The sequence below is a fragment of the Sardina pilchardus genome, chromosome 9, assembly GCF_963854185.1.
Source record: "Sardina pilchardus chromosome 9, fSarPil1.1, whole genome shotgun sequence".
Classification (NCBI taxonomy): Eukaryota; Metazoa; Chordata; class Actinopteri; order Clupeiformes; family Clupeidae; genus Sardina; species Sardina pilchardus.
The window spans coordinates 14,104,953-14,115,493 of NC_085002.1; the positions used below are offsets into that span (position 1 = coordinate 14,104,953).

Sequence of the window (10,541 nt, forward strand, 5' to 3'; positions counted from 1 at the left end):
GTAGTAGATGAGAGGGAGGCAAAAAACTACCAGACATGCAACAGAGCTGTTCTCTGTGAAAACGGCTACCCACTTAAACCTGACTGAAACACTGCAGAATAAACAACAATTGAGCCCAAATATTTCAGGAAAGCAATGAGAAATATGGCAAACACTAAATAAGTCTTAACAGATCTAAGAAACACAGATCTAAGAAACCATTTATTATAGGTGGTCTAATTGTCTCTGTAAGGTTCAGTTCAGTGTAAAGATTGGTGGAAATAAATAATGCACAAACAGTGCAGCAATATTTTTATTAAGAGCTTTGGAAAAGTATTTTTGTGAAGTGGAATGAATGTGACTACACATTTAAAGCTCATAAATTTAGTCACCTGAAGGCTTTGCTGTACAATATAAGCTGTTGAACTACAATGCTACAGTGCCTCAACCTCAAACTTCAAAACACAAGTCTGTTAACAAGTCCCTGATAAATGGGAGCACATGGAGAATGACCTTTAAAGGACATGCTTGAGATTTTGCACTTGGAAACCTACATGTCCTTCCACACAAAGGATGGTATATGCCTGAAGGTGTCTTGCTTTCAAGACTTTTAAGCATGTTTTGACACATTTGTCCAAAACGCCTTAGAGGTTAAACATTTATTTTTTTTCTTTTTTAAAGTGTCAAGAGTATGGGGAAAAAAGCACAATGCTCATTACCATTGATCATTCAGGAAAATGTTTGACGTTCTTCATATTTCTCATTTGATGATGCTCTAAACCTCCTCTACACTATTAAAGCAATAACCGCTAAATGTGACAATTCTATGTCAAGCTGAATACTTGAGAGCAATACTAAACTATTAAAAATGCTGAAAATATTAATGGCACACAGTCCCACCTAGTGGCATGACAGAGGAGCAACATGGTAAAAGTCTAATCTGAAACCATGGTTATTCAAAACTGCCAGCGTATTCAGGTCATCAAATTGTTCTTGAATGAAAATTTGAAGTGGAGGCGACACATGGGGAAGTGGAGTGCTTTGCTGCCTATATTGAACTGCCAAGGGACCCCTCCATGGAAGAGAATTTAACAGCCTGCCAAGTTAATCAAATGAGCAGGAAATATTTAGGTTAGAAAGGTCAATTAGAGCCCACTTATTTCATATACCATGGTCTGCAGTGTTTACGGTATGTGAGAAACAATGCCGAGACAGGCATTACGTCTTTAGAAGCGACTTTTTGAGGGGTATGTTGCAGTAAAATAAATAAATAAAATGAGCTCAACCCTGGAGTTCAAAAGTTTGAAAACTTTTCAAAACATTTAATGTTAACAATGCATTTCACAGCACATAAAAATAAACAGAAATAAAAGCAGGAACCCATTCTAAAGGCCTGGGTGGGCTGCAGGGGAATGGACTTCAGTAAACACATGATCATTAGCCATGGCAAGCAGCAATCAGTCACCGTTATCCATCGAGCTCTCCTGGGTATCATCATTCTCGGACTTTTCGTCAGCTGCGGAGAGACAACGGCACAAAATTACTGCACATCCACAACAACAAAGTTGGTGAACTAAGTTAATCACCATACCATATTGACACGATAATAATTCCGAAACTTTCAAAACGAATACAGAAATAACTTAATACGCAGTGGGTTTGTAGTAAGTTTAAGTTTGGGGCACACCTATGTTTTTCTCCAACTAAGCCTTGTATCAAAATACCAACATTCTCATGGGTTCCTGATGTTACCCCATTTAGCAAACCTTAACAAGCCAACCATGGCATCCCAAGGACTCAGGGCTGCTGCTGGCCATTTGAGAGCCCCAGGCGGAATTGCTTTGGGGTTTAAGATATTCGACCTTTTACCAAGATAATACATTTGGCTGTGGACACCCGTGTAAGTGATGTGAACACATCAGACCGTCTCAAAAGAATGCCCTTTGAATTTTGCTGAAATATAACATACATGGAGCTGTTTCAAGGAGTTCAGGCGTGCTACAATTCAAGTTATTCTTTGCAGAATGACAGATCAAATGGCATGATGCCAGGGGTGTGTCTGAAGCAGGAGAGAGTGATGTGCTAACTAGCCTATGAACAAACAATGTGTGCTAAATTAAAATCACTTATGAATATCTACAGTAAATCTTGCCTTGTGTTAGCTTTGGTGCCCTATTGATCGGGCATGCAACATTAAATCTTGCCCAGAAAATCATTAGCTTTCCAACATTAGAGCTAATTGAACCGGAGCGTTACTTGCCATGTCTAGAAAATGCTATAACTTGCGCACCTTCATGCAGTCAATTTTCTCATCGATTTTCACCCACTCAAAAAGGTTTTTGGATTTAGTTTGGTTTTTTCCCCTGTCTAGTACTCTAGCTGTGCTTTTCACATATGAACCAGATGGCAATATGGATTCTCTAGTATGTTTATGTAGCCAAAACAGACCATGTCTGTAGGCTTGGTGTGGTGGGCATCAGTGGGCATCAGTGGGCACATGAGCAACCTAATGTACATCGTGTTTGTGTATTTTGAAATTCTTTTTGAAAGATTCTCAAGTACGAGGGAAAAGCAGTTTGCATCAAAGCTAATCCTGTTCATTGGAGACATTGGGGTGCCCCCTCCGGTACTTAGCGCCTGGTGTAGAGCGTGTAAGGAGTGTGGTGGGAGAGGCAGCACTGCAAGGATAGCCCCTATGATTTAATGCTAAAATCTGTGTCAAATTTAACTTAAAAAGTAATATAAAAATAGAGCATACGTTTTTCTGCTTTCATTCTATAGGCCTGCAATAATGCAACAGCAATAATGGGACAAAAGGTTTATGACGAATTGAAGAGAATGGACGTATTCGATTTATTAGAAACAAAACTCCTAATTGAGGGGCTGGATGCTTCGAATCATGTGATCTATCTAGCACTTGCCTTCTGTCACCACAGAGACCAGACCAGGCAGGACCCAATATTTCTTTTTAGTTGGGGGGAATAAGATGGCGCTGTTATGTCATGAGCATGAAGTACACTCTGAGCCCGAGCTGTACTGATCTTTCAAACAGCCCTGCTTTGTTCGAAACACCTCAAGATCATCTGAACATGTTACATCTAAATTATGCAATCATACAAAAAAAAAAAAAAAAAAAAAGAGAACACTTAATCATTCAAACCAAAGGCAAATAAGCAGACTGTGATACTAGAGTGATTTTCCATGGTAAAAAGACTTAACAGGATGGTTATTCAAGATTTGTGAATAAAAAATGAATAAATTACTACCAAATCCTCCTTTCTGGCACTTGGCCGTCATTTCAACAACCCTACAAACACTACCTAAACTAGGTGATTTCACAAATACAATGCTGGCAGAACAGAAACAAAAACATGCTACTTCTGTCATTCTGCCGCTGTCTGATCGTGATTAGTTACCCAATCACCATGTGGCCCCATCCTCAGTGTGTTTAGAGAGAATGGGAAAGGAATTGATCATCACTTACTCTCCAGTGTTTGCTGTAGTTCCTGGATAGTACTAAGAAGGACATGGAACTGCTTCTTCCGCAGCTCCAACTGCATTGGAACAAAACACAAGCGAGATACCGGGTAAGATTCTAAGGTTTAAAAGTAGTAAATTATGTAAAGGAGCAAACCACAGGCATAGCCTACCTTATCTTCAACATTCTCTTTAATCTGTGAAAGCTGCTGAAGTTCTTTGTCGAGTGCTTCAAGCTGCCTGTAGATATTTCAAGGGATGCTTATTAAAACTGAACACAAATCAAATCACTATCTACAAGACAGACAATATGAGTAAGATGAACTCAACTTAAAATTCACACACTCTCTCTCACACACACTGTTCACACTTTGATATCTCAAATATAGGATAATACTCACTTCAGCGTCTCGTGGCGGTCTGGATGCTGCTGAATAACCTTTGCTAAAGCATCATACTCTATTGCAGGGGGAAAAATATAATTGTATAGGCAAGTGTGACACATAGGCTTCATATTGAACACATCTAAACGGTATGTCTAGCATATCAAGTTAATGATGAACAGGGTGTATATCACTGCTTGCCACCATCAAGTGCAGTAAAAACCAAACAAGTACAGCACCAAACTCAAATATTAAGCCAGTGAGGTAGGTAGAACTTTTGATCAGTTGCAGGACAAACTAATACACTACACACTTACGATCACCAGAGGATGGAAAAATGTGCTAAAAAGACTAACCGAGGACAGTCAACACCCACTACAGCAAATAACCCAAATAAACCCATGACAGCTCTGAAAATGTTTAATGCTATGGCAACTGAAGCATGTGAAGAGGCAGAATACAGTTCGTCCCATAACATGCTTTAGACATAGTAGTCTGTTTTCAAATGCAAAGTCAAAAGTAACAGCTGAACAGATGCCTCAAATTTTACTGTTGCCAGAAATATCATACCTTGGCGATTTTTCCGTATTCTTTTAGCCCGCTGAATCTCCTTTTTGCAGTCTGTGATTTTGTCATGGGCTGATGTTATGTTTTGCTCTATAATAAAACAAAGTAAAGAAATCAACTCTTAATCACATACACAAAGTTCAGTTGTTCTATACAAGAAATTGCGTCGCTTACCTATATCTTTATAAATCTTTTCATAATTTTCCATTTCCTTGAGATTCATGTCATACACTAGTAGAGTCTTCCCCATTGAAAATTCACATTGCGACAAGGTGCCCAACATCCTCTGGTACTGGATTACTCTGGGTGGGGAAAAAAACAAAAAACAGGACTATAGTTAAATGTCTGGGGCAAACATTCATTTGCATCCCACATTACACTTGAGTTTTGGGAGCACTCTAGCGTTTAACATCAACATCAACAGCAATATAGATGAGGGAAGAGTCAAAATACTCTCCAAAGCACATCACACAATTCGATGTTCTTTTAAGTGCAATGTAGTGTCTATTTGAGTATTATCAATCCTGCCATAGAATGAATGGAGTGCATTTTTAGATTTCCCACGGCTTACCCCTCTTCAGGTGAGCCAGTTGAGTTGCACCATTTTGTGAAGCTTTTGAGGAGCACATTAATTCGTCGGTCGTCTCCAGCCCCGTCGCCATCAATGAGGAGACGTTTTCGAATAACTTCGTCTAAAGCAAAACAAGACAACGAATGCATAGGGTAATTAGCAGTCGCAATATATCGGTAACTTAGAAGGAAGACGAACAATGTTATGTAGCAAATGATAGCATTAAGCTAACTTCAGCTAACGTGTGTTAGCCAGTTCATCTGCCGGTTAAATTGAAAAGACCTCACAACTCGAAACACACCCATATTGATGTAACCTCTATAACAAAGCTACGTTTAGAGATTTATTTTCTCCGATCTACCGAACCACTTAACACCAATAGCAACCTACACTGACTTTCTAGCTACTTCAGGGTAACGTCCAAACAAGAAGCTAAAGATAGCTAACCGGCTAACAAGTTGTATAGTGTGAAAAGCTCATTTAAACGGGCCCCTGATAGACTTTAACTAGGCTGTTAATTAATCTCTCTAATAAACAGGGCGCAGGTTTCCGAATTAATGTATGATTGATCATCAACACAAACTAATTAAACGGCCTTACCATCAGTTACTGCCCCCATGATATATCTCCGAAGTACGCACGCCTCCTACAGAAAACTTTGCAGACAACCAAGTGACAACATAGAGTGCTGGCTAGTAGACTGCCCCGCCTCTACGCTTGACAGTGCTGGTTGGCTACCACCATAGATTACTAAACTGCACTGCCATTCCTACTGTTGTGCAGCAATAGTTTCTTTTCTTAGTCTGAAAATATGCATGAAAGTAAACCACATGACAACAGGTACATGTACAGTTAAGGCTTTTCACAATACATGATAACTGCCAGCTTTCCTAACGTGCATGCGTGCGGGTAAAGGGTACAGTGACGTGTGTGTCCCACAATGCTGCCTGGTAAACAGACATGGAAGCACCTGGTGAAGACCTCCACAGTCAGTGAACACTGCATTCGCTCTTTTCACGATCTCCAATTTTAAATATATGTCACAACCAACCGACTTTATTCTGCTAGTGGCTGTTTTTCCATCTCTTACGTCCAGGGCATTGGTAAGAAATGAAACATTTTTTCGACACTGTCTGTCAATTGCTGTTCAACCAGATAGCCTGCTTCATGCTAACTAGCTTGCTAGCTCATCCTAAATGGCTGGCTTGCCCAACAAGCGGCGAGGCTAACAAGCTAACCACTGCCTCTCCTTGAATGCCAGTAACATTGTGTTGTGGTGACGTGATTGTATGTTTAAGACGCATATTTTGTGCTACTTTAAACAAATGCCTTTTTGTATTAACTGATCATTGAAAGGTATTTTTCTTGTATTATTGTATAACCTGTTCCATGACCAACTGTCTTGAGTCTTGAGGTAGACCAACTAACGTTAACTTCCTAATAAGTTGCATTCCAGTCTGAGTGCGTTAGTGCTGCAACAGAAAAACACACTGGGGTTGAGTTTTTGTTTATGTTACATATTTCAGTGCGCATGATGATAATGGTGTATACTAGTAGCGCTTGCATGCTCTAAAAATAATTCATATTTTTGTAATCAGGAGCCATGTTTTTTCAGCACAACATGTGGATCAGCGTAGATTGGTTGGTTGACTAACAGGGATTCATCCACACCTCTATTCATTTTAGTCGATAAACAGACAGGCTAACACAGAATTGCGCTCTTTAAAATCTCTGAAGGATTTGACTAAGTTTATTATTGTTATTATTATTTTGTTAAAGGACCAGACTGATGGTTTATGAAAGATGCCATTTTAGAGATGAATTGTTGCACAAACTGGGATCAGCTGATCAACCCTCAACAACAAGTTTGTTGGACATAGCACACTTTTACAGGATGTGTACTTCACTTTGGAAATACAGTATGAAGCATCTCAAACTTTGTAAACAACGGTTGCACATTCTCATTTCGGTAAATTTTCCTCATGTTCATGTTAGTTTGTGGCATACAAGTTTAAGGAATGAGGCCTTTATCTGTTTTGCGACTTTATACAACTTCTCACATTAATATCCTTGAAAGCATCTATTTAACCCATGCCCTTAGGCCCACTTTGTACAAACTAGTGACCAAGACCACAATAATGCATGAATGGGGCAAAACATGTTTTCAATCTATAAATGTTGAAGGTAGTGTAAGAGAGGTCTAGATTATGCACTAAGGAAGATGGCCTCCTATCTGCTTTTTGCTGCAAGTAAGTATATGTGTTATGCATTATAAACAGACAACATAATGGTTACTGTAAATGTGTAATTTAAACGAATCGCTTTCATTCTTGTCAGTAAAATTGAGTGTAATCTTCTGCATTATCACTTTTGACTTTCCTTGGCAAAGCGTACTGAACTTCACCTTGACTGACTGTTGGCACAGAGAACATCAAGGACTGTTGCATGAACCTGAAATGACCATGGCCTCTATTTTGAACTCATGTTGGCCGAATGCTGATAATATCATTAATTGAAAAGAACAAACCTGTCTTGTACTATAATATTAACCTATTCGGTTATGCTTACTTAACCCTAACCCTAATCCCAATCCCAGTTGTTTTAGATACATGACATAGCCACATAGGCCAAACATATTTTCACTTTTCTTTTTTTTCTTTTTTCTTTTGTATCAGGCGCCTTTATGTTTTTGCCTACAAATCAATATTTCAGACCAGGAGGAGAATGATATTTAGTGGGTTTTGAAGCGAAATTATGAGATTGTCGTATAGTGTGTGTCATTACTACTGTATCTAATTTTTGACAGAGGTGGTTTTTAGACGGTTTTGCATCTGAACTCTTCTAATATAGATGTTCACTCCTGAAACAAGGGAATCCGTAGGCTAGATGTACAATATGCCACATTTATTTTTTCAAAACAAAATCTCATATTTTGTGAACAGATTTTTCACAGGACCAGGTCCTCATGTTCATATCTGCCAATAACTAAGTTTATTTATTATTTTTTTTGTATAAAAAAAATGGAAGTTAATCCAGGCACTCCAGTTACAGTGACAGAGGAAGGGACATGGATAAATGTAAAAAGCCTTTATTGTAACTGACTACTTGTTCTGAATTAAGTTTATTTATTTATTTATTTATTTATTTTAATCAGCACCTATACCTAGGCCTATGTTGTGGCAATATTATCGTGGTATTGCTAACAAATGAAACCGTCTCACCAAGGAGTGAGACTCAAAGTAGGCTACCGGATCTGTGTTTGTAAATATATGTAATAGCCATATCATATTGCGCTGTAGTCATTATGAAAACGTTGTTATGTATTTATAGTAATATGTTGCTGTACACCATTTGAATACTTATTAATAATGAATATATTGCCAGTGGATGATTGATATGCAAGTAATCTTTTTTCTATTTTATTATTTAAAAACAAAACAAAACATTTTTTTTTTGCAAGATTCCTGAACACCTTTTAAAAAGGCAAATAGTTTTCATTGCCTTTTGTAACCCTCAGCAGGGATTATTGAGCCGGTAACTGCAGGACTCTCCGGTGGTTAACGTGGGGATAGCGCTTATTGGATTGGATTACTGTGCAGCGACGGGTACCTCCATAAGTAGCTCACATAGAAACGTGAAGGCTGTAGACTGAAAAGCCATGGTCAGATCCATTCTTAGCAGTGCTGTAGAGTATGCTTTATGGACAGACACACGGGTAATTCCCCAAACAGTGATTATTGCATCCACACTCACAAAGCAGTAATGGTGTTGCTTTCTCTCTCTCAACACCCTCTTACCTACTCCCCAGATTACCCTTTCAGATTGTGTGGCGGAACCTTGACATCCAAACTGATGAGGATCTACTGATTTCACAAAGTGAATTCCCTTTTTCTCCTGTTGATAAGGTATGATACCTATTGATTTGTAGGTGTTTACATCACTGTTGAATCACACTAGCCTAATTAGTACCTCATCTCAATGCCAGGCAGACATTATCCATGTTTGTTGTAAATTTAAATGGAAATGTTGTGAACAAGCACTTCCACAAGTTTTCAGCAGCAGGAAAAGAAAGATTGATTGCAGTAATAGTTATTTTAGAATCACCTGGCCCCCTGTAGCACACACGCAATTGCCCGTGGTATTTGGACCTAGCAACATGAAAACAACAAAACTGTCAGACACCTTGGTGAATATTCCATCCAAAATATTTAGCTAATACCCTGACAAATCAGTTAGCACTCTGGGCCTGTGGTGGTGTCCATTACTTTACTAAAATGTTGTTCACTAATCCAGTGGCTCTCAACCTTTTTTAAGTCGTGACCCTCCTAATAATCCTATTGGTGTTTGCTACCTGCTCATTTTTGCCCACAGACAGAATAATGAATTCCATTTTGGCTTTACTGCAGTGATTTTATATTAGATTCAGATTTGTGTGAAGGTTTTTCTGTGAAGCCATCTCTATAGGCCAACTATCACAGGTGTTGGGATTAGAACAACATATCAGGTAGTATGCAGGAGAACATTATTCCATGGTCAATTCCTGACCATAAACAACAATGCATAGCCACAGTGAACTACATTACATAACATAAAAATATTAATCCCACAAAGACTGCAATATTACTATTGCCAGTGTGTTGACACTGAGCTAAGGCCATACTGCCATATTCTAGACTGGTTTCTGTGAACAACAAAGCTGTTGGTATGAGTGTGTTAGAAATCGTAATGGATATTGAACAAAACTGACGAAAGTGATGGTTTAATGTAGAATGTAATGTTTTTCACATAATCTTTCAAAGTATATGTTCTAAAAGAACACTATAGGCCAAATGCTTATATTTGATGATATTCATAGCTATCCGTTGTGCATACACTTATTAACAATTGAATATTTTAATTTACAGAAGTGTAAATTGTAAAAAAGATAATGTAATTGTTGTTGCACTGCTGCCATGAGAAAGAAATCAGCCAGTCCTGTTGGTGGCAAGAGCATCAGCAGGCGCAATTGAGAGTATATCTGCACTGGTATACCTTCTGGGTTCAAGACAGCTTCCTGTAGTGGTGGTGGACAATGGCAATGTTGGGCTAAGAGCCTAACAAATTAATTTGTGTTTTTTTTCTTTCACCAACTATTATTGTCCTCTTCCACACAACCATTAGAGGGTGGCAGCACTACTGCCTATACAACACACTGCATTGAATGTTATGTTTAATGTTTTAACGTTCAATTTACACTCTGAGTTCCTATTCAGACAAGCCAATAGAAGAGCTGGATTCAGAAAAAGTAAAGCGGTGTTAGTCATTGAATGGCAATACTCCCATCACAGTACTCTTTTAACTGACTTGTGTGGGTTAGCTGAGTGGGTGTTGCATCTCAGATGTGTGGGCTGTCAGTGAGAACCTCAGCAGAAGCCTGATCAGCAATTTGAGAGCAATCCAAAATCTACAGGATGGAATTTGTGAAATATACAATTGCATGTACATATCATTCATGTGATTTTTACATATTTGGGAAAATAGTTGTGCACGTTTGACAATGTCAAGATTACACAACAAGTGTTAAC

General features: G+C 38.6%; 2 protein-coding genes across 3 annotated transcripts in view; one reads left to right on the forward strand and one right to left on the reverse strand.

Moving 5' to 3' along the window:
• Window positions 1-1,272: 1,272 nt before the first annotated feature.
• On the reverse strand, window positions 1,273-5,794 carry thoc7 (THO complex 7). 2 transcript variants are annotated; one of them, XM_062545878.1, is made up of 8 exons: window positions 5,578-5,794; window positions 4,978-5,098; window positions 4,581-4,708; window positions 4,410-4,496; window positions 3,858-3,915; window positions 3,630-3,696; window positions 3,464-3,533; window positions 1,273-1,495 (listed from the first exon to the last, which is right to left on the reverse strand). In XM_062545878.1, exons 1-8 carry the CDS (start codon window positions 5,594-5,596, stop codon window positions 1,437-1,439), a joined length of 609 nt encoding a protein of 202 aa, XP_062401862.1. In that variant the 5' UTR covers window positions 5,597-5,794; the 3' UTR covers window positions 1,273-1,436. The 2 variants fall into 2 exon arrangements, with proteins under 2 accessions (XP_062401862.1, XP_062401863.1); XM_062545879.1 differs by lacking the exon at window positions 5,578-5,794 and adding an exon at window positions 5,279-5,434.
• Window positions 5,795-5,802: 8 nt separating this feature from the next.
• Window positions 5,803-10,541, forward strand: part of LOC134092795 (ataxin-7) — a 26,064-nt gene continuing 21,325 nt past the window's right edge. The window contains exons 1-2 of the mRNA XM_062545874.1: window positions 5,803-6,080; window positions 8,786-8,882. The gene's annotated coding sequence lies outside the window, so the exon portion shown is untranslated. The remainder of the gene's footprint in view (window positions 6,081-8,785; window positions 8,883-10,541) is intronic.